Below are 25,679 nucleotides of genomic sequence, written 5' to 3' on the forward strand. Positions count from 1 at the left end.
AAACTACGGTGGCCGCTGCTCACTATAAAAACAGTGAACTCATGAGCCCTGAAATGATGATTTGGACGGGCCATATCTGCTGACCGAAGCCGAGCCAGAACTGCTGTGTTTAGCGTCTGATCCAATATTTTTAATGTGGCTGAGTCTGCTCTCAATACACCATTTCCCTCAGAAACCTCTGGCCATAACTCATCCACTGGCCTCTCCCTGAAACACGCTGGCTTCTCCTCCACTTCTCCTCTCTTTACTTAACAAGGCCACGAGACAGAAAGTGGAGAAAACATTTGTAATTTGGCATGTCACTCCGGAGAAGTTGCACACTTTGGTTTCCATGCCTTTGTGTGCTCGTGGTTTTGCGAGTATGGAAAATCTATTGTGGCTGCAAGTTAAAGATGAGCTCATTTTAGACCAGATAGCTTTGTTTCTTTGAATGGGAGCGCAGAGTTCAGTATTGAACTCACTGTGACCTCCTGTGGGTGGTCTCATTGCATTTATGTGCATTTTTCAACTTATGCACTCGTATACAGTCGACTTTGAAGGTGAGCGGCATGTGAGTGTCCCTGAACTCACCACTTGTTTTCTCCAATGTTTCCGGAGGTCTGAAGAAGTTGTGCCCGTAGTACATTAGATATAAGAGCCTCTTATCTGGCCAGGCTAGTTGAATAAACCACCTATACAAAACTGCACATAAGTGAAGGCTTCATTTTCCAAAGAGGACATAACAACATCAGGTTTTGCATCTGCAGTTCAGGGCCAAGAACAGCAACTCCTCTTCAAAAACCCAAAGCAAATCCAAATAAACATAAATTATCTAAGTATATTAGACCTCTTTCTAGAGCTCTGTCCATCTGTTGCTGCTCATGTTGTCATTTAGTTATGCAGTCATGGTAGTCGTGGTTAAAGATTTAACTGTTGTGGTTTCATGTTTATCTTCCCTTTTTTAATGGAGTGCTGTTCTTCTTCTTCTTCTTGCTCTATTTTTTATTCCTATTATGTCCTGGAAATAAACGTCTACTAAAAATCAACCAAATGATGTCATTATATTAAAACCCAACTGTTTTGACACCATGTTAAACACATATACTAAATTTAACCACATATCCGTCTGGAAAGCCTTTGCAATGCCACATTGTCCCTAAGAAATGATATGAATCATTGTAGTGTTCAATCTACCTTCCTACATTCAAATTAAGAAAGGTTGAGGAGGAAGATGTTGGGCCTGCTGAGAGGAGCATGCAGGAGGTATTGAAAGCTGCTCAGACGGACCATTTACAAGCTCTGTGATCGACCAGGGGAGCCAATCGGTGAATTGCTCGTCTGCACTCGATTGCTCTGCAAGATACGCTGCCTGCGAAGGAACACATGACTGAGGATATTCTGCCTCTATTCATTGTCTAGAGTGTTTTTGTTACATAGTATGTCTTTATAGAGTAAAATTGAAGCATTACCTTTTTTTAAAACTGCTGTTTTTATTGCTGTGTTGCAAGCATGAGGGATGACAATCATCAAATGTTAAAGTCGGAAAAATCCGATTTTAAACTTGAGATTAGATATATGGAAAGATTCTATCTGAAACCCAGCCATTCAATTTCCAACAGAGCTTTTAATACCAAGCCATTTTCTGAACTTTCCTAAAACCAAACTAAATAGTGAATGAAAAGAAAAGTGAATTTTAAAAAGAAATGAGGTCTAGAAGTCTTAAAAAAAGAAAGTAAATCCACTTAATGGGGCAGCATATAAACTTGAGCCTTCTGGGTAGTTATGCACATAATTAAACCACAACATCTATCAGCCCCAGTCTCTTTGTGACACTTCACAAAACTACACACTGAATATGGTGCAATGCTGTGCAACCAGCAAGTTGTCTTATCCCAATTGGATTAGAAAAAATATAATTTCACCAACAGGGAGCACACACACACACAAAAGATGGCAGGGTTACGCTTCCAGATTAAACCATATCCCTATCAAAGATTGGGTTTGATGTGATTAAAGGAGGATTAATTCAATATACACAACAGTAACCGAGGCAAAAATGAAACCGGTGGGAATCATGGAGAGGGTTTCTGCCTCTACCTTAAATAAATGAACGTTTCTTTCCAGAAACGTCTCCAATTCCTGAGTCCGTATTTTGTTCGCATGATCGTACGTCATTTCACCTCATGAGGTGAGACGCTTGCTGTCAGGCTTCGTCTCAAACACTTGTTGACCAAACGAATCTCGAGCCAAAATAAATAAAGCCTCGAGGGCCATCTTGTGTGAAAAAGAAAGTTTTAGGTGAAACCGAACAAAGTCAGGACGTCAGGGGTTTTCTCACGTTTCAGCACTAATATTTCTCCACCACATCACAAAATAGCAGAGTTGATTCGAGCTGGGAAGTGAAGGGTGTCGTCTTTAGCCTTTGGTCGCCTCATGCAGAATTAGATGGAGCTGACATTTAGCAAGTGCACAAAACAGGCTTGCAAATATCCTCCATCTCTGCTCTCACGCTGCCCCCTCTTACACTCTCAGTCACTCTAACAGGATGCGGGCACGCATGGGCATTTGTCCACTTCGTTAGAAACGTACCGTCTTGGTGAAGGGAAGCATTTTGTACTTTATTTGTAGTAATTGTATTGATCGAACCCAACGATTTACCCAAACTGTCTTGTCTTATGAAAGCAAAATGCACGGAGTTGTCTCTGGGTGGAGCACACGTTGGCAGGTAGTTACAGTGAAGACAAATCCAGAGTCACTTTTTTTTTTAAAACCTCACAAAACTGGTTTGGGTAAAACCCTGATTTGTATGCTTCTATTCTGTGTTAGTTAGGAAGCAATAGCAACTATCCCTACTAGTTAGAAAAAGGCGTCCATCCATCCATCCATCCATCCATCCATCCATCCATCCATCCATCCATCCATCCATCCATCCATCCATCCATCCATCCATCCATCCATCCATCCATCAACCCACCACTTGGTTTGGTCATGCCTGAAAGGTGTCCAGGATCCCAACGAGATGCCCAAACAAGAGGCAAGAAGAACTGATATATATGATGTATGTTTCATTTGCCAATATGGATAACCCAAAACCAGAAAAGAAAATGTTTATGTTTAAATGAAAAGAGTTAAACTGAGAAAAAAAGAAAGAAATAATGTTCAAAAGCTGAAGAATGTAGGATGTGCCCCCCCTCCCCAAACTACTTTTTCTTTTCTCTCATGAAGAGTCAAATACTCTGCAGTAAAACTGTAAAACTGAAGCTGTCACCAACTCAAGAAAAATAATACTTCATTTTGAGTACGTAGTTTTCAGTCTCCAATTTCTGAAAAGATGCAACTCCAAACAAAACATTTTAGGTCCTTGAATAAACTTTGCTTCCATAACATGTTTTGTTTTACATAAAATTTTAATATCAAGCTTGAAAGCACATTGCACTGTGTGAAAGAAAACAGTGGTAGATAGGAGCAGATGAACATATTGATTTATAGTCAACAGTTTGAAATGCATCTGAACAGTTTCTGCGTTTACTTTTTTTCTTGTTCATTTGACTCAGATGTTGACAAAAATCAAGCACTTAGGTGCCTCATCTGAGTCAATGTAGGCAGACCTATGGAAGAGAAAGATATGGACACCACCATTATTTATTCCATGAAATGATTTGCACAATGAACTGTTCCTAGTGATGCTGTGGGTACCTGCCTGTCAATGAGACTGCAGCAGCTCAGACATGTGTTGGGTTCAAAGCGATAAATATGTGTTAACTGGTCTAAGCAAGTCACATTGTGCTGCAAAAATTTACGGGGTTGGGGGGGCATTCAAACATGACACCGACACGTTCGGTTCCCACCAGTGTAATGGGAAGCAGCCCACGTCTCAAAGGGAGCTACGTCTGCATCTGTTTTGAATAATGTCACATATGTCACATGTATGCACTCACACCCACTCATCTGGATCTCCTGTAGCTTAATAAAACATTAAAAGGCGCGGCCTCTCTGTTTCACCATCACACAGCGAGTGAAAAGGTGCGATGTTATTCAAACAGCCAGCTGTCTTTGTTGTGTCAGGCTGCTTGCTCTGTTGGCCGCAGGCCTAAAAGGAGGCTTACTTAAAGAAAACAGACACTCACTCTACATTAGACTCTCATCAATGAACTGGGCATGCTGCCTGCAACCTCACACACACTCATAATTAGCCTTCTATACTTTTAAGGGACACTCATTGACATCAATCATCACCAAGACACCCACCCTTGTCTGAACAATCGAAACCAAATGATTAAGCACGACCCAAATCTAAACCTTCAACCATTCCAACCGTAACCCTGAAATAAAGTCTACACCCAGAAGTGGCTGTTTGGAAGTACAAAAATGCTATGAATAGAGGGATTTTTCAACAATGCAAACACAGACAGGCATGCACATACCTACACACATACTGGACAGGTCAAAGAAAGTCTCACACACATGCACACATGTTCAGATCTCTTCTCTTTTTTTAAGCTTTTCCCCTCCTCATACCTTTGAACATCCACTTGTATGCAGACAAAGCAATGAGAAAAAGACTGAGGACTTATCACGCTGCGCAATATGAGATGCTCAATCCTACTTGGTAAGGGTTAGGAAAATGTATGATTTGGGCCAGCCTTGTGTTTCCTGGAGAAAAACAAAATCAGATCTGCTCCGAATACATGAAAACAGAAGTAGCTTTATCCCTGCTGCCCGTGGCGGGACCCCTCACCTGATAACCAAGCGGGCTGGCCTGGTGAGCGTAAGTGGAAGAGGCAACATTTCTTATTATCATACAGTCAGTTTAGTGTAGGTTCACCACTTGCTGTGGTGTAAAAAAAACTCTTCTGAACAGTCACGCTGAAAGGGGAGATATAGATGCAGGAAAAATGGTCATCATGGCACACAGGAACTCCAAGAGGACATTCGCAGCACTACACTTGGGTTGTACTCATGATGGAAGGAGCAGTCCCAAGTAAAAGAGAGAAAAGGTACACTTCTTCAATTTAGTAGGCTATATGTAAGTGAAAATTACAGAAAGAGTCTGGTCAGAAGAGACTAAAACAATGTGAATAGTGTCAGAGAGAGGTTTCCACAATCTGGTAAACACTTCTGTAAAACTGCCATCATTAGTCTCCGTCCCACTACTTCGCTCCGCTACTTAACCCTTGTGTGTCCAATTGACCCTTTGTCAAGCCCCGGGGGCAGCGTTGCTAGGACAAAACTGTCATCTCTCCCCTCCACTTTCATTGTAAAAACAGGGTTTTACGTCACTTTATTTCTAATTACTGGACCAAAGGGAATCAACAGCAACTAGATATAAATATAAAGGTACTGTGTAGTGAGTTTAGCTGATGGCACGGTGGAAGGCCGTCCACATAGCATTATCCGAAGCAGACATTCTGAAATGTATTCCTGTGATTCTCTCTGGGTAACGGGTGTCACTTTTACAAGTGCCCGTAACACACCGCTTAACCAGTTTAAGATAAATAAAAAACATGTTTGCGGTTGTAGCTAAGAGTCGTAGCCTGCTGCGGAGCTGACTTTGTAACGGAAGTACGGTTCCGATTTCTGCCAGTTTGGGGATTAAAATTCGCTGCACCCTCACTACACTGTGTTTTTTTTTTTAATCCAGTAAATTTGGATACAAGGCAAGTAAAAACTATGCTTTTTCCATTGATGTGAACCAGAGAGACGGCTGTTTTGTCCAACCGGATATTCTGACCCGATGTAGCAACAGAGAATGATTTTTCTGATTGGTCAGTCAGGGACCAATCAGAAGGCTAACAAAGAGTCAATTGGAAATGAACATAGTGAGACCAAGACGCTAATCTGATGCAACCAAGAAGTCAGTTTAGTTCACACTTACTTGACTGACCACTAAAGACTGTTTCCAAAAACATGTCAATCCACTGTGCATTGACCCCAATGTTAAAATATCCAATTTTGCTGTAGAAATTTTAAAAAAAAGTTTCTCACAAAACATGTGAGAATTATGGGCTTGGTCTTTTGATTGGCAGCTGGCACAGCCAATGGCTAGCTGTCATCAGTTTAGCTACTTGGATGTTATTAAAAACCTATGGTTAATTGTACTAATAGACTGATTTTACCAGCTGTGGGTCGGCCTGGAAACAAGAGCAGATGTAGCTTAGCTGAGCAGCAGGTAGATTGTGCTACCTGTTCCTTGGCTAAACATAGTGATGTCACCACCAGATTGATATTTAAAAGGTCCGGCAGCAGACGCCCACCAGGAGCTCAGTGGCAGCTCCATGTCTGCCGGCTTCTTCAGCCACAAGACCCTTCAATGCGGAGATCCAATGGGACCCACAGCCACTCGGTTGTGCTTAAACTCTTTTATTGCCTTATGTTACTTTTTTGTGGTTATTTCCCAATTGTGTATTGATTCTTTATTCCTCATCTTTCTGCATTCATTGGTAATAATTGCTTGGGGGTCATGTTCTGGGTCTCTGGAAAGCGCCTAGAGACAACTTCTGTTGTAATAGAAGCTATATAAATAAAATGTAATTGAATTGAATTGAATTGAAACTCTATAGTTTGTCTTTAGGCCGCTGCGGTATAAAGACGGTGCATGACTTTCTCAAATTTAATAAAAAGCCAATAGCCCAAGAAAGAAATAGCATCACCCCTCCGCTCACAGCAGTCGATAATGAAGTGTTTGTATTTGTTTAAAAGCTTGGTAAACAAATAGAACCAGATGATGGACAGTGCTAAAGCTGCTGAGGGGAACACTACTCAAGGAGGACATGGTCTGGCTGCTAATAGCTTTTAATAAAAAATGCTTCAGTCACTTGCACATATGCCAAAGATTCTTCACTGAGAGCACTTCAAAAGGGCAGGCATGGACTGTTTCCTCAACAACAAAAGAAACATCTTTAAAGGGCAATAAAGAAATTTGATTCACAACAGACTCGGCATCAGAGAGAATGGAAAGTGTGGGTGTGGTAATTTTAATCTTTAAATGAAAATTAGGTCAGAATGTTGTGAAAACAGTCAACTGATTGGTTTTTTGTTTAGCAGCTGCTTTTAAAACATACTGTATCTTCTGTCTACGCCCAATGCAAACAGCAAGTTTAAGATGTACTACAAATGACAGATTGTACAAGACTTCTGTAGAGGGAAGCTCTTGCTGTTTCCATCTCCATCAGACAGACGGTAATGAGTTCACACCATCAGCAAAGCCAGTTCGCACGCCTACCCGCATCAGCGCCGAGTCCTCCAGGAAAGTAGGAGAGAGGGAATGAAATGGAGCATAAACAATTCAAACTTTATTTTGACCTAATTACACTGCTGTTCTCTTGTACACCTTTTTAATGTCTAATATTATATGACATTTTCTTAACTCCAACATGGGTGGCAGGATGCATTTTTTGTACGTACTGAATGTGAACTGAAAGAAACAGGGATGTAACCAAAGCATAGTCTCATCTTTAATGTTACTTTTAACAGATCAACCACAAAATAAAGAGAGCCTCAGTTGGAACCGTTCAGTACACTTATGCACCCTAAAGACAGAAATTAAGCCATTTTTTAAAAGTCTCTAAAGGAATTCTTTTTCTGTAATTAACCTGGCTATATTTACACAAACACAGTCACAGGATTTGAAATGTAAATATCCGAAGTACAGCAATTACTGCGTATATTTCCTTTACAGTGTGTGCACAATTTTGCATTGCCTTGATGAACCATGCATGAATATCTCTGAATTATTACTATAAGCAGCTGATGCTTTTAACATTTTTAATGTTATATCAATACTGCAATCACAGAAGTATAAAATGACCTGTACATCCCCATACCAGCACAGACTCCATAATCCTACTTGACTGATCTGGAGCATGTAGTGTTCGTTTCTACCTATGTTCTGGTATTCTGGTATATCTAACCACTGTTGTGATGGCATCGTCCCAGATGCCTCTGAGTCCAGAGACGTCGATATCCAACTGGATAAGGTTAACATAAGGGTTCTATTTGTACTGTGGTTGTAAGTGGCAATAAGCATAGCTCTGTTTTACAAATGTATCCCAAAGTAATATTGATGAATGCCGGTTCTTGATGCACTGCCATGTCAGGGATCTTTAAACATGGCTGGGCAGCTTATACTTACATCCCCTTACGCATCTTTCATTCATTTTTCTCATGTAAATGTTCACAAACTAGATGTCCTTTGCACATATTTGCTCCTGAAAGCCTAATCTGTTGTTTGATAAGGCTTTAAATTCACCTGTTTAAATAAATATGAAAATGTGGAACTGTAGTTGAACACATTTTTTGAATGTCCTGAAATGCATGGGTGTAATGTTTGTTAACAAATTAAACTGTGTTTAAACATATCTTGTATTGCACCACAATGGAAACACAGAATCTGGCCACTACATATCAAGTGTGTGGAGAGAGTCTCAGACTTCTGGTTCCTGGGAGTTAACGTCAGCGATGAACTGACCTGGGGACTGAACACTGCAGAGCTGGGGAAGAAGGCCCAGAAGAGACTCTACTTCCTGAGGGTTCTCAGGATGGACAACATCTCAGAGAAAGGTCTGGTGTCCTGTAGAGAGTGTCCTGACGTGTCTGTGCTTGGTTCTCCAGCTGCTCCCGCTGCCTCAAGAGCGCTGCAAGGATCCATCAAGACCCCTCACATCCTGGACATGGACCGTTTGAACGTCTGCCATCAGGCAGACGCTTCAAATCCATAAAGTCAAAGACAAATAGACTAAGAACAGTTTCTACCCTAATAAAGATTTCTGATTCTGATTCTGAGAAAGCATCTGTGGATAGCGTGACAATTTTTGGTGAAGTGAAAACACTGACCTATAATGCATAAGATTTACAGCGTTGTCTCCCTTAGACACATTCCCCCGTTGATCTGGCGAACATAACTTCATATCAACATCTATGTAGGGGTTTTATGATAGTTGCCATTATTTTGTCACATTAGACTGATGAGCCAAACAACTATTGATCTGGTTACCGTCATCTTTTTCCATGAGAGCATCCAGTATTCCTAATTTAATTCTGGCTCATCTCCCATCCCATAAAACCTGTTTAACCAAGCTATCATACCTCTTAAAGATGGAGAGTAGCGTCATTACCATATAACTGAATTGCAGAGATAATATGATGATTTTTTTATAATGTCATTTCCCGCCCAAGGTAAGATCATCCTACTGAATTTGTTTCAATTCCAGGCCAGTCATTTTAAATGAGAAAATCTTTTCTTAAATGCACTGCAGCCCTGAAACATTTACCAGAGAACACAAATGTCCTTGTTATTTTCCAGCCAGTGCCATTGCACAATTTTGCAAAGATCAATATGTCAAATAACATGCAAACGTACAGTAGCTAATCTTCTGGAGCATTTACAGCCACTGAGCATGTGTGCTTGCTGGTTTAAAAGTCGCAGTTTCATCCTCTCTAAAGCTGCTTTTATGTTACTTTCTGCTCACTCGTCTACACTGTGGATACAATCAGATGCATGTGATATTGATAATAACACAAAAATAGTCATCATGGAGCCTGATCCACCGTTTTTAATGACGTGTGAAGGAAACACGTCCACACACGTCTGGACGGATTGGATCCCTCGACTTTCACAGAGAGCACACATTCAGGAGAAACTCTCCAGATCTGAGGTACGTGTCCGAACAGCAACTGCAGAAAAAGTCCAAACAAAACTATCCACAAGTTGCCCTGAGCATCGCTGGGGTTTATGTCTGAAAAGCACATAAAGACTGTGACGGAGTAATTTAGGACCTTTCCAATAATCCACACAATATCTGGTATTTGGGAATTAAAGTATAATTAAATTAACTTTCTTGGAATATTTGACATATTTTCATACATTTCTATATCAGTTTTCTACATCTTTATAAATAATGATTTGTTTAATATCTTTAGTTGTAGAGCTTCTGGTCTGGACTAAACCGAACTTTAGTGTTGTAGACATTTAAACTGCATATAGGCTCGAATTTGAGAGTCTGTTTTCCTCCACTGAGGGTTGGAAATTAAAATTTTTTGTTTTCCTGCCACAGTGTAGGTGGATTTTAGAGTCTAGTTTTGCCACTGTGATATAAATGCATGTAAAAAGAAATGGTCTAATATTCAACACAACAGTTGAGCAGAATCAGACGTTTTATTCATCCGTCGGGGGCAAAACGGGGTAAACCCTCCTGTCCCCTTTGTCCGGGGACCCTGAAACAAATCCTTTGCAGCTGTCCAAAAGCCCTCAGAGATGGGTGCCATCACTGGCACCTCCACCTGGTGCTTAAGGCAGTTCCTGACAGCACAAACACTGGCACCACCACAAAACAAGGGCCACAATGTTCCTGGGAGCTGGAAAGAAGCCACGAGCGCATACCCAGAGAAATTCCCGGCCTCCTCACCACCACCACTGACTGGAAATTGAAATTCCACCTTATAAAAGGCTTTTTCAGCTTCAAAAGGAGATGGCAGCTACAGACACATCTTCTGGAGCAGATCAGCCACATTTGATTGAACAGTTGTCTCCAGAGATTGAAGATTTATTTTTCATAAAGCCTGTTTGATTAGAGTGTGTACTGAGGCAGGATGTGACGTCAGCATGGAGACTACAGTATTTCACAATCTAGACTTAGTTAGACTTAGACATATACGTCATACTTTGCAAATAAAAGATTTGAAACCTTTGGTAAAAAGGTAAAAAGATGGTCCCTGGACCGCTTAGTGGGTAGAGTGGGCACCATTTGCAGAGGCTATTGCCCTCGTGCAGGCAGCGCTGGTTCAAATCCTGGCCTGTTGCTCTTTCCTGCATGCTTTCCCCCTCTCTCTATCCTGTCCACCTACTTTGAATAAAGGCCAGTAGTGCCTCAATTCACCTTTCAAAAAAGCCTTTTCAGCCTCCTCCTGGTAAGCTTTTTCAAAACATTTAAGCAAGAAGGCAGTGAAGGGGGTTTATTGACACTGAGGTGAAAATGAACAGACCAAAAAAAAAAATAATGCCTGTGATTTACATAAAAGCTGTTTGGATGTTCTGATGCATGAGGCAGATGGGCTCTTATTCTCAGCTTAGAAATGTCATGGAGATTTTGGTCAAAATGTCACTCCATTTCACGTTACGCAATGTGATTAATTTTTATTTATCTGTCTATACCGTACTTTTATTCTTTAGTAAACAATGATATTGTTGAAATCTGCATTACTATTATTTTCATATGACTAGATGGGGAGCACCTTTTCATTTCTCTGAGTCCTACTTAGACCTTATCGCTTTTGTTGCTGCATGATTCTGATTTATAACCTTAATTAATCGTACCGAATAAAACACGCCGTGTGGTTGCTGCAATTTATGTTTTAAATCAGTTCTTCTCTCAAGTTTTCTCAAAAAAATTTAAGAAGATGAAAAAGCTAAATTTTTCTCGCTTCTGGTGATGCCGTCAGTCATTGATTTGATGCACGTGTTTTAGACGAGTGTGTGATTGTACATCCGGTATTATAGTGCAATGTGTGAAGAAGGTAAATTCCTACAGGTATTTCATGCATCAACCCTCCCCCGTCTGTATTCATTCACTTCATTTTCATCTTCTTGTTCCGTCCACGCCTTAATTTCTTGCTCTCCCCAGGCCTCCTAACACTTCTCCATGTTCAATTATTAGGCTGGAGTAACAAATGATGAATCCCTCAACATAAGAAAACATGACCGGTGAAGCAGGCACCTGTTCCTACAGCCCCCCCAAACCTGCCAGCGTGGGCAGGCTGGTGCTGTTCTGCCTGAATCAGTGTGTCGCCAAGGAAAAATGTGAATGACTACCCAAATAAATTATTCACAGTATGTGTTGGGCAGAGCTGGATTTGCCACAATTTAGTGTGTGCGTCAGGATGTGTTCATCAGGATTGTAGAGTGAACTTTCAGCCCAACCTCATAAAATATTAACACATTGGACCGATGTGGAGCTACACCACCGTATATAGCTCATAATTCTTATATACGGGCATCTAAGGAATTTGCAGGGGCGCAGAGGAAAAATGAGAGTATGTGTAGAGGGAGAGTAGTAAAATTTTACCCAGTATGAGGAGAGAAATATGCATCCACTGCTTCAGAGGAGTTTTACATTAAAGAAATGGTGAAGTTTTCATACATACACTGATTTGCTGTTTTAACAAACTAAATAAGACCGATAGTGTTATGGTCTGCGGATGTAAAACAGTCTCAAAGCAAAACATAATCTACTGAGTTACAAGCGCAATAATGATTTTTGTGCACGCAGACATAAAAACTGGCTTTTTAGTGAGTAACAGGCAAAACAGCATCAAGATTGATCTGACACCAGAGTCATCATACAACACATCCAAGCTGGCCTTCTGTGTGAACCAGTGCGTATTGTGTTTCACGCCTCACAGCAGTTTTAATCCCCCTTAACTTCGACATTTACTTGCTCTTTTGTTAAGTTTAGGCACCTAAAAATATGGGTCAAAGGCCAGAAGTGCCCATTGAACCACCTACCGGTACGTTCAGTACTCCTTACATGAAAACAGCAGACAAGAATGAATAAACTCATTTTGTTACGAATGCTGCTAGTTTACCTGACAACAGCAAAGACAGCTGTCTTTTGTTTCAGTCGGACTAAACATGTTTGCTGCGAGTTCTGGCGCATTAATACAGCTGTTTTAAAGTTAGAACCAGGTTTGAAATCATCCATCCATTTTCTATACCCGCTTTATCCTTTGCAGGGTCACGGGGGTCTGCTGGATCCTATCCCAGCTCATCACAGGTGAGAGGCAGGAGTTACACCCTGGAACGGTCTCCAGTCTATAGCAAGGCCACATATAGAGACAAACAACCAGACACACTCACACTCAAACCTACGAGCAATTTATAATCCTCAGTTAACCTACTACGCATGTTTTGGACTGTGGGAGGAAGCCAGAGTAACCAGAGGGAACCCACGCAAGCACAGGGAGAACATGCAAACTCCACACAGAAAGACCCCTGCCGGGCCAGGGAGTCGAACCGGGGACCTTCTCGCTGTGAGGCAACAGTGCTAACCACCAAGCCCGGTTTGAAATCAATGTTGACTAAAATATTTAGATTTTGACCATGTTTGTGGTGAATTTTCGTTCAATTGACATTTCCTACATATGTAAAGCCAAGACAGGTTTTGGTGGGTGTACTGGGTACTCAACCAACTGAGTGGTCACCCCACATGTACATGCTGAAGCTGGTCCAGGTCCAAAGTCACTAGCGGTGCCACCTTTCAGAAATAGAAATAAGGGACGCCCTGATTTCAGCAGCGCAGGAGCCAAAAAAAAAGCCCCAAAACTTCTAAACTGAATAAAAATGTGTTTATTTTATATGAAAAAACTAAATGCTTTGATTTAAAGTTTAAAGTGCTTTAATAGCATTGAACTTGCATGACTGTACAGACAGACAACCATACTAGCAACTGAACTAGCCTCCTATGCTACGTATGTCCACATCAGCCCAGATATATAATATAGCCTACAGGTGAAGAATATGGTGTAAAAGTTAATTTATTTCAATAATTCAACTAGAATATGGTGTAAAATGTAATTTATTTCAATAATTCAACTAGAATATGGTGTAAAAGTTAATGAAAATACGGTACAAATCGTGTCCCGTATTAGTTCAATACGGGACGCAACATTTTTTTCTCAAATAAAGGACAATTCCGTATTTTACGGGACGGTTGCAACCCTAAAAGTCACACCTGTGTCTCTCTGATATCAACTAAAGGCTACTAATGTCCACAAAAAAAGACGTCTGTTGGCCAGTGAACCGAAAAGAAGAAAAATCCCTAAAACAATATTCTTACTTCATTTCCAGGGCAAATGCTTTTAAAAATGAATCACGTTTTCAGAAACTGACGACAAGATCTAAGTGCTGTCACACAAACTCACAAGAGAGACTGAGCTTTCTTCTGATGGTGGTGAACCAGGATCATAGATGTGGCTCCTAACTGAATCCATGATTTAATTAATGTTTAATCTGTGGCCCTTTGACTTTACTTTAACTATACTGGGCTTCAATTACAAAAATAAATGCCACCTGGGTGCTTTTGTCCTCAATGCTTGGAAAAGTGCTTTTTACTTATTTTTTTTTGCACGACAACCAGGCCTATTCCAAAGTAAGGTCACCGCGTGTTCATGGGCCAATATGCCTTCTCTAAAAGAGCACTGTTTGAGGCCCGCTCCTGTGAACACAGCTGACAGGGCAACGTTGACGGTGTGCGCAGCAGGGCGGGGAGGCCGGTGTGATGCACACCCGCCACGGTGCACCCTGTGTGGGCAGGGAGGCCGACAAGCTCAGCCTGTCTCCATCCATCAGCACTGCAGTCTGCCCTGCAATGTGGCACCTCCCCTGATGGATGAGAGGGCTGCCGGGTGACTAACGAGCAGATACCACACGCCGCCGTGGACTTACACACACGCACAGAACTAACGCGAAAGAGCAAGACCTCTTGTGTAATCTTTCATGGCCGTACACCGGGGGAAACCTTTGCAACAGTCTGTGCTGAGGAGGAAATCTGATGTCTCTCTCCCCTTAATCTCTGTAGCGTGTACATGTATACACACACACACACACACGCACCGCTACAGCACACGCACTTCCTACACAACCTGCTCAAATGTCACAGTAAACTTCACGACAGCATTCCCCACAAATCTCGCACCTTTTCACCAACGAGCTCCAAGTGGTGAAGAAGATTTGTTGCCTAATGAAACTAACATCAAAGTCTGAACGCTCATCAAATCTCGGTTGCAGGCTAATCAGCATCTTTTCCCTCACACATATCGGACTGAGACACCCTCCATATGTTCTGGATGAGATGGAAGTGAACCCTCATGGAGATAACGTGATGTCGGAGGACTGCAGTGAAATGAAAAGAACTGATAAGTTGAAGGTTAAAGCTACGGAGAACTACACCAATTGGCTTACATTCTGGGAGAGAAAATGGATTTTCTGATGAGCCGCTGCGCATTTGAAATGACTGCTCATGTATTAATCACCAGCTGGAGTCAGATATTACTACGTCCCTTCTTCCAGCCGATATGCTGAGCTTCAGTTATCAGCAGTTCACCGGCAGGAAATCTGAGCATCAAACACCTACGAGGCACACCGATAACCATTGAATATTAGCTATACCAATTGGGAAATTAATCTTTGAGGGTGGGGTTTTAGGCAGATGACGGATCAAACAAACATTTAGAAAGTCATCTTTCCCTGCAACTGCGTAAGCATTACAGCAGCAAAGACGGAGACTCACTAGACTGATCCGGTGGAAGTGTCCTGTTCTCCACGTGACGTCTGAAGGCTACCCTGAGCTACAAACACAGATGCACCCCGCTCATTTACATAATAGTCCATGTGGTCTACAAGGAGTGGTAAAAAATAATGAGCAAACAAGCAGATGTTATGTTAGTCAGGAGTCACTAATTCAAGGACGCATGCCCAGCTGGTTTCTCCTCAAAGCACACACCAAATAAGCACGAAACGGATCGGTTAAAACGTTGAATGCAAGCTTTTTGGTTTTGATCAAAAGAAGACTGTATGTTGAGCATAATGTGATAAACTCCTTCACGAGTGCCTTAGCGGTGTATGAGCAGATTCATTTTCTGAGGAAGTTCAGACCCTTCAGTGTGAGCAGTAAAGATGCTGAAGGTCTTCTGAAATATCAGACTTCTCTTTTGAAGAGGAAAACATTTTCAATATGGAAACAGTGCCTTGATGCAATGACGATGACATCATTTCTTTTTCTTCTTCTGTGCACTGTGCTTTTGAATAAGTAACATTTTGACCCGTCTTCTTCTGTCTGGACAGGATGTGTGCAAGCTCCGCTTTTGTCTTCGACTCAAACCAGGATACGCAACCAGATGTTGCCTCTTCTGCAGAACACATTAAAACCCTCTGTCTCCTTGTTTTTCTGCAAAGAAAATGAATTTGTTGTCTCATCTTCACCTCTCGCTGTGTGAGTTTATTTTATTTTATTATTATTATTAACTTGTTTTCATCTTCTCCTGCTTCCTCTTCGTTCCTTCTTCCAACCGAGACAACAATGTGCCAACCGGTGACACAGACTCACAAATCCACGGTGTCTGTCCTGTGTTACATTGTCCAGTGAGGACATAATACAAACACATACACATCTTTAATAGTGCCAACTCTGTGCCGTAACACATAATGACAGTATTTATACACACAGACACGCATCTCTTTCTCTTCATCCTATCTAATGGGTCCCTTGCATTTTCCAGCATTTTCCATTGGGTGCTTTCCAACAGCCCCCTGCCTACCTGGAAGTAATTCTGAGCCTAAACACAGACTCTTTTATGCACTCAGGTGTCTCAAATGTTGCCATGTTCTCAGGAAACAAAGTGCAGTCTCTTTACGATCGCTTTGATGTTGAAGGCATCTTACATTTCTTTCCTTTTTTTTTTTTAAATCAGTGCACCTGCAAATTCAGTAATGTGATAGTAGCAACTCTGGCTACAGAGGCCTTTTTCTTTGAGCTTTAATAAACTCATTCACATTTCCTCTCTCGAAATTGACTTGAAAGAGCAAACTTACTACTCGACATGAAAACAAACACTGAATCCAGGAAAACTTCTGAACCGTTTTCTTTTTAATATCATATGTGACATCCCTGATGTTGTAAGCGACCACAAATTCAGAGATAATGGACCAATGACAAAAACGCATCAGGATATTAGTCCCTGAACAGATATTGGGTTTTTTTTCTGAGAGGCATTCACTTCCTCCAGGATGTCGACCTAATATGGATATAAGTGGTTTTGTTAATGGACTGTACAGAAATGCAACACAGCAGAAACTCGAGATGAAATTACTGCCAGCGGATAAAAATTTGTCAAATTTACTAGACAATCAGTGATATAAAAGGAAAAACTGGCTTCTAATGTAAAAAACTCAGACATATGTGAACAAACCCTTCTAGCTCAACTTCAACTCAAAACACTGTGATATACAGTATGGAAAAATACAATAAAGACCACAAACACATTCAAAAGTCAAGACAAATGTAAGAAAATAAAGAAGAGGCCATAAAAACAATATCACATGAATAAATGTATGAAGGGATTTTTCAAGAAGCACATTTTTAAGCATGGTCTTATAAACAGCTGCTGGCACGATGAAGGAGCCTGAAAACTCAAAGCTCTTGCTCACATTCTGGGGTCGGACACTGTGGGGCTGCTCAGTAAATCTGCAGTCTGTGTGTGAAGTGTTCTTGTACGTTGATACAGAACAATGATTTATTTAAAAGTGGCCTACTTGGAGCTCGGCCATTCATGGCTTTAAAAATTCAGAAGGAGAATTGTACAAATGTTTATTAAGATCTCATAAGGTGACAGCTTCTCTCTCACTGCTGACAGCTCTTCAGTCTCCCACTGTCATTCCATCCTCATATCAACAGCATCACCCGGTCTGCTTACTTCCACCTTCGCAACATAAACCGAGTCCCCCCCCTCCCTCACAGTCCACACTGCCTCTATCCTTGTCCACTGTCTTATCACCTCCCGCATCGATTACTGCAACTCTCTCCTCTTTGGTCTCCCCCTGAAGTCCCTCCACCAGCTCCAACTGGTCCATAACTCTGTTGCCCGGATCATAACAAGAACCCCGTTATTCCCTCACATCACCCCCATCCTGCAGCAGCTCCACTGGCTCCCAGTCTGCCAAAGATTTCATTACAAACTCCTTCTTTTCACCTTCAAGGCCATCCTTAGCCTCGCCCCACTATTTGTCTGACCTCCTCCAGATCGACACTCCAGCCCGCTCCCTCAGATCCTGCTCATCCACCTCCCTGCCCCCCCGCCCGCCTCAGCACCACCAGCAGCAGAGCTTTCAGTCGCTCTGCTTCCAAACTCTGCAGCTCTTTACCACCTGACATCCAAGATATTGACTCTCTTGCTCCATCTTAAAATCCAGACTCAAAACTCACCTGTTTCAGATTACAGATTTCTTTGCTATATACTGATTTTATTCATGTTGTTTTATGCTTGTTGTAAAGTGTCCTTGGGTTTCATGAAAGGCCCTTATAAATAAAATGTATTATTATTATTATTATTATTATTATTATTATTATTATTATTATTATTATTATTATTATTATTATTATTATTATATTATTATTATTATTATTATTACAAGTATTATTATATCAAAAAATATTATATTGTAATATTATTACAACGTATTTTAAACTGGACGGGTAAAAAACATGGAGAAGCTGGGAAGTCACTCAATACTCTGGCAGCAACATTTTGGATCAGCTGAAGCATTTTTGAAGTATTGTTTGGACATGGAGCTGAAAAAGACAATGCAATAATTCAACCTTGATATTATAAATACATGGATTTTTTTCCTTCATCAGACTGGGAACGGTTGCTCCTGATCTTTTATGAATAACACAGATGAGAGTGGCTCCAAAGTTCCTCACAGTATCGCTGGAAGCAAAGGTAATACCATCAAACACAAGTAAACCAGTAGATAATTAATCTTAGGTTGTTTTCTTTTGTTGTTTGTTTATTGTTTTATTTGGAACAAAAAAAAAATTCCGTTCCAAAAAGGGGAAACTTGCGGGTCATCCCTACTTTTTGTCATGGTGCAGTGTTATTGTGCTTGGGTTTTGAGTTTGTTGTTCTTTTTTCACACAGGGTTCTTTAGTCTTGGTATTGCTTGTGACCCATTTCCCTTTTTTAACTTCAAAGTCTGTCCTTGTGTTTAGTTATTGTTTGACTTCCTGTGATGCCATGTCCCTGATTGTTTGCACCTGTGTTTCGTCAGCCCTGTGAGTATAACTTGTCTTGTCTTTCCCTTCCTCCCTGCTGGTCCATCTGTTTTCTGACCTTTGTCTTTTGCTCCTGTCTGATTGCCCATTTTGCATTCGTAAAGGTCATCTTTTGGATTTCCTTTGTTTTCTGTTAGAGGGTATTTTGTACTCATTTACTGAATTCCCATCTGAGCAACGTTTTTTGTTTAATGAGTGAGTGTGTCCTCTCCACTCACCATGTTACACTTTTACTGAGACAGGACTGTAGTTGTTGTAACAGATGGGCTTCGTAGATTAATAGAGCCACGTCTTTTCGGCATGACAATTAACAATGGAAACGAATTACATGATGTCTGATATTTCCTAAAGGAAGCTTATACTGTTTAGAGTAAACAAGATTGTGCCAAGTCAAGACCCTTGTGGAACACCATGTAAAACTCTAATGTGTAGAGGGCGCCCCATTCATATGCACAAACAGATATTGGTGAGGTAAATATGACTTTAACTAATACATTGATCCCAAGTCTTTGTACTGAAATCTTTTGGTCAAGAGGTGTAAAATGCAGCACTGAGATTGATCCGCATCTATACAGAAAGAAACCCTTCTTTAGAGGTAATAAGGAAGTCATTTGTTTCTTAACTGAACCAGGTTCAGTACCATAACGTACTAAATCTGGACTGTGATGCTTTAAGCAAACTGTTATTCTGCAAATGTGCAGTTTTTTTTTCAAAGACTACCAAAATAAATGGAAAGTTACAGTCAGATCTGTAATTGACTAAGACATCAGGATCAAGACTTTTTTTTAACAATAGCTAGTTTAAAAAGAGTGTGATATGTAACCAGCAGATAATGATAGATTAATCTGGTCAAATATAGAGTTAATAAGGGTTAGAACATCTTCAAATTGTTGAGTTTTAGCAGACACGATGTTCCACAAGACAATTACGGACATTAACTCAGACACATCAATAGCCCCTTGTACATTTATGAATACCCCGCGTTTAACGCGCAGATCTAACGTGTCATGTGCCCCTTTACCATTGACGGACGCGGGGTGGCGTGTCGAGCTGCCCTGCGAATAACTCTCCTCCAAGGGTCTTAACCGCCGGTCATGTCTAATGTAAACAAAAGCAATATTAGCGGGATCCAATCTAAAGACGCCTAGTGAAAGTTAAAATTGTATAAATTTTGAATTTACAACAGGGCATGATGTTCAGCATTATCTCAACCCATTACAGGGGTCATCGGAGTTAAATCAATTTAAGTGCAACATTTTTTTTCTTTGATTAATATAATTTTATCTGCAAAAAAAAAAATCCATCAAATCATTGTTGCTGAGCCAGGAGGGAATACTGTGATCAACAGCGCTGTAACTCAGATTGCTGCACTCAGTGACATTATCAAATTGTACTTTGCATTTGGATCTGGCAAAAAGAAAATATGCTTGACTGTGGTTCAAAAATTACAATATCATTGGTATCTGGACCTTTAGAAAACACTCCTGTGACTGATGCAGCAATGTTTCAAACCGTTTCATGTCTGTTTGCATGTGAAGACCTAGTCCTGGGATAGCTTCTGACAGTTTGAGTAACAAATTGATGAGTGACTCTCCTTACCTCAAACAACAAGTCTTTATGCATTTCTCAAAAAATGTGTGAGTTGATTTAGCCAGAAATTCCAAATTTCTGTTGAGACAATCACAGACAGGGGGAAGATTTGTGCTCACGCTCATGCTTTCTCAGGAGGGAAGGGAAGGGAGGTATCTCTTTTGTTGATGTTTGTTGAAATACACAGACGTTATGTTATCCATCAATCTAGTTGTTTTCGACTCAGCATTTATCAAATGTTTGGTAGACTAAAACCACAAAAAGACCTATAGTGGAGACAGAAAACAAGACGATTTAATGCAAGCAGCCAGTGTTGAATTTGGATTTGTTTTTTTAAATGAGCATCTACAATTGCCATTTAACATTACTGTATAAAAACTGTAGCTCCTTTCCAATTCTTGTCCGCATAAGAGAGTTTTATGTACCCTTATAGATGACTATGAATGTAGGTTAGTGATCTGCAAATGTTATCAAGCTAGTTAAGGAGGCCCAGTATAAACACGCCAACCAACACTTATAGGCAGCTGCAGAGAGTCACAATTAAGACAGCACAAGTCTAACTAAACACACAGTGAGTCCTCTATTCTGAATGCTTCGTGACATTAGAGGTGCTATTCCCTTCTGCACAAATCTGAGAGGATAAATGTACAGAGGTTGATCATTAAAGCGAGGTGTGTATCCACGTGGCGATGCATCAAACAGGGTTGATGTTCTCCCTGTCAATAGACCAGAACGCCCCGGGATTCAATGGCTGATTCACTCATATCCTGCGTGACTCAAACTATTTCTCATAAACACACGCACACACACAGATTCATTTCTGTAAGTCATTCTCAGCCTGCACGGTGAAAACACTTTTCTTGACAGAGACAAAACAAAGATTCTTCTTCACACAAAACAACATCAAACATAGTTGAACAGTTTAAAAATTTGGTGAAACAATCTCTTCCACATACACACACACACACACACAAGTACACATTCACAGAAAAGAATCATCAACTAAGTTTCGCTGACTGTGGCTGGAACCCATTTTGGCAAACGTGATTAGCCCAACACACGCCATCTCATTAAGAGATTGATTCTTAATGCCAGCAGTGTTTCAGTGTGGGAGCATTATTTGGCAGAAAGTGAGCCCAGATGCTTATCAGTGTCTTGATTCATACTGCAGCCCATCAGCAGATAGCAGGAATTCCTTTAATATACATTTCTTAAACCACACAGACACACTCGCACCCACACACACACACACACCCACACACACACACACACACACTGGTGAGCCTGATATTCAGAGTGGATGTACGCAGAAACAAACACGCTGCAGCATCTGTTTCAATGTAGACGTTCACTAATTAAAGGATCAAAGGACATTTTTATAAATCATGTGCTTTGTGTCGTTTGTGTTTGTTCATCGCTCACCATGTGTGAATGTATTTGTGAGCAGCATATGTGTGAAGCCACGGGACTGAGTTTGTGCAGCTACACTACAAAGCTACAAGCGGAGAGAACGTTCGGCTGTGATTTGGCTAAAGATGCATCCATTGAATGTAGATGTTTAGGGTTTTGTTTTTTTTAATCTTCCATTATTACTTATGTATCTGTGCTCACAGTAGAGCCAAACTGTTACATTATATGTCACATTCATCATGATGGAGAACATAGAGATAGTTTAGATTTACAACCTCAGTACATCAGAAATATTCTTGCTGCTTTACATTAAAATAATTTAACCAATTCAGCGGAATCTAGTTAGTAAGTTAGTCAAGTTTATATTTGAATTGTAAAAAGATTTTTCTACTATTTCGAAACAACAGCACACAGCAACAAGTGGAACATTTTAGCGGAAATCAATTTTTATTTATTTTTTACCCATGTAGTGTATCTAATCAATGCCTGTCCAAGTGTTTGTAAACTTTATGGTGATATATACTGGAGACTGATCCAGTTTATGAATTTGTTTTTGATTGATTTATTGAATAAGACAAGAAGATGTAGATTTTTCCCTCTCTTCTGATTGGTGGGCATTTTTGGCAACAGAAACATATCTGAAGTGTTGCTGTAGGTTTTTTGGAGTGGTGGACGTGTCCACCCAAACATGAAAAACCAATAACTGTGAATCCAATGCTTCAGCACGCATGTTGCAAATATGCTCAGTTGTTTTAGATTAATTAAAACTGCCTTTTCTTAAGTTAATACAGTAAAATCTCCAAGCAATTCTGTAATTTTGCTTTGTCAGGGGTTATTCTTTGAGATTTCTTGGTCAATTAACATATTCATGCTTTCTGGTACTTTGCCCACAAAGTGAGAGATTGTTTTTCCAAATCTCTTTTTAATCAAACTTAAATTGTTTGATTGTTTAACATACACAGCTGATCCGAGCCGGTCTAAGTGTGGGAGGCTGCGGTTGTGAGCAGATGTAACGACTTAACCCTTGCGACCTCAGCTGTCCTGCAGGAGCAAATAAAACGTCAGCATCCGGCTTCGCAGCCCCTCCTCTGACAGCTCCACTTCCTTCTCACAGCGCTGCTTTTCCGACTGGACTCGGGTCCGAACGCGACTTTCCTGTGTTATATATTGTTTAGGTTGCGTGCACAGGTTACATACTGTAGTAGAGTAAAGTAAAAATCAAAATACAGGGTGTTTATTGAGTGATAATGACCACAGCTGTTCAGAGCCCACTCTTGCATGTTAACACCAGCTGCCAGGGTGAAAATCTGCAGCATGGTCTCATATACAAGTGCAATTGTGGGAACAAAGAAAGTAAACTCCATTCATGTGGAAAAGTCTTCAGCCTCACTGGAATCTTTTAGAAAGTATGATGAAAATCAGCGTTTGCTGTGAAAGAGAAGAGCCTTGACTTATATATGGGTAAATGCCATTCATAATGTGTGTGAGGAAGACAAGCATCCTCGATAACAATAAGCATCAATATAAAAAAAAAGGAAGATCCTCATTAACCCTGACAGATGAAAGCTGAGAAAATAAGCAGGATGTTTTCTTCTCTCTTTTTCCCTTGAAAGGAGAATTGAATCAGAAATGTTCACATCAGAAAAAAAAAAAACACAAACTGTGGTCAGTGAACAACTGGTTTGAATTATGGATCTTGAAAACCGTTTCCTGCTAGAGCCACTCTGCATCTAGAAAGGTGATGAAACACTGAAGATCATGCAGTTGGTTGACATACACACACACTTTTCAGTTGACAGTCTGGTGGCCTTGTATAAAAACAGTTTGGGAAGTGCTGGTGTGATGCAAACAATAGAAGTGGTATCTCAGTTTTTGAAGTTTGGTTTAATCTTTTTGTCTGACATAAGCTGTCAATTAAAATGTTATGACATCAGGCAAATGTCAAAGTCCCTATATTAGGATTTTATAATGCAGGGGGGAAAGAAGCAAGGTTAGTATATTATCTTTGTTCTTCCGTGTATGTTTATGTGATGTTCTTGTGGGTGGAGGGTGATTGAATTAGACAGGGAAACACATCAGGCCACTTCCATGATGTGTGTGCAGCCTAACCAAAGCTGGTCATTATGGTCAGGTGAACACTAAAATCGGTTGACATACTTTCTTAAGCTTCAACTTCCAGAAATGTTGAATGCTGAAATTGATAATAAAGTGGTTGTATCTTTATCTATGTGATATATTAAGTGTAAAGCCTGAATTATGGTTCCGCGTTAAATCGACGCAGAGCCTACGCCGTAGGGTTGCCGCCAGAGTCCTTACAAACACCAGGAAACTGGACCATATCACACCGGTCATGAAATCACTACACCGGCTTCCAGTGAGTCAAAACATAGAGTTTAAAACCCTAGTGCTGGTCTACAAAGACCTGAATGGTCTTGGACCAAAATACATGCTGGACCTGTTAGTTCCCTATGAAGCTCCCAGACCCCTGAGGTTCATCTGGATCTGGTTTGTTGTGGTTCCCAAGAACCAGAACCAAGCAAGGTGAGGCAGCGTTCAGTTATTCTGCTCCTCACCGGTGGAACAAACTTCCTGTAGACCTGAGGTCTGCTCCAATTGTCAGCTCCTTTAAATCAGGCCTAAAAACATTACTGTTTACTGAACCGCACTCCTAAATTAAATACTTACCTGCTGTACTCTACTGCCCTTATTTTGTAACAACTTGTGCTTTTTATTATTTTACTTCTTTTCTTATAATTTTATTTCATTCATTTGGTTTTTAAGCGTAATGAGATATTTATGAAAACATTTATTTATGAGATGTGTACCTGTGGTACTCTACTGCCCTTAGTTTTCAGCAACTTGTGCTTTTTATTATTTTACTTTCTTTTTTCATAATTTTATTTCATTTTATTTGTTATTTACTGTCTAATTGTGTCTTGCAGCTTTTAATGTCGATGTAAAGCACTTTGAATTACCTTGTGTTGAATTGTGCTATATAAATAAACTTGCCTTGCCTAACCCAAACTGGTCATTATGGTCAGGTGAACACTAAATTGGTTGACATACTTTCTTATGCTCCAACTTCCAGAAATGTTGAATGCTGAAATTGATAATAAAGTGGTTGTATCTATATCTATGTGATACATTAAAGTGTAAAGCCTGAATTATGGTTCCGCGTTAAATCGACGCAGAACCCTCGCCGTAGGGTTACGGCGTAGGGTACGCGGCGACGCGCACCGTAGTCTCTGCGTTGGTGTAACGCGGGACCATAAATCAGCCTTAAGCCTACGGCGTAGGGTTACGCGGCGGCGCGCACCGTACGCCGTATGCTCTGCGTTGGTGTAACGCGGGACCACAAATCATCCTTTTTAAGTACTCACACAAACGCGTGGTAGATGAAAGCCCACTCCCTGGGTCTCTCCAGCACGTTGTACAGGTAGTTCTGGAGGCGGCGGTAGCGCGCGTTGCGGCGGCCGCTCTGCGCGCTGTAGGTGAGCGGCTTCCCCAGCAGGCTGAGCCGGGCTCCCTGCTTCCTCTCCGCTCCCGCCGCACCTGCGGACTCCACATCCTTCATGGGGTAGTCCTGCTGCCGGTCCCCGGTGCTGGAGGTGTTGAGCCAGAGCCCGGAGCCGCCGCTGTCTTCGCCGGTGTGACTTCTCGGCATGGTGGTGGCATCACCAGGCGCGCTCCTTATGGAAACACCGGCACACACGCATGTAGCCAAGCGCTCTTTCCCCCGGAGAGTGGGGCTTGTTCGCTCACACTTTCACTATAATGAACCAAAAGACCTGTGTCAATGATTTTAAAGTCTCTAATCAATTACTCATAGTGTCAGTAGATGGCCATTGGAAACCGATTCAGAGTCCGAGCTGATGGGCA

The 25,679-nt window shown here is 41.0% G+C and overlaps 1 protein-coding gene across 7 annotated transcripts in view; it reads right to left on the reverse strand.

Annotated features, from left to right (window-relative positions):
• kcnq5a (potassium voltage-gated channel, KQT-like subfamily, member 5a) overlaps positions 1-25,679 on the reverse strand; it is a 121,688-nt gene extending 96,009 nt beyond the window's left edge. For all 7 annotated transcript variants that reach the window (XM_061744573.1, XM_061744572.1, XM_061744571.1 and 4 more), the window contains exon 1: positions 25,181-25,679. In XM_061744573.1, coding sequence (XP_061600557.1) covers positions 25,181-25,464 — 284 coding nt within the window. In that variant the 5' untranslated portion in view covers positions 25,465-25,679. The remainder of the gene's footprint in view (positions 1-25,180) is intronic.

Source organism: Cololabis saira, chromosome 17, assembly GCF_033807715.1.
Source record: "Cololabis saira isolate AMF1-May2022 chromosome 17, fColSai1.1, whole genome shotgun sequence".
Taxonomy (NCBI): Eukaryota; Metazoa; Chordata; class Actinopteri; order Beloniformes; family Belonidae; genus Cololabis; species Cololabis saira.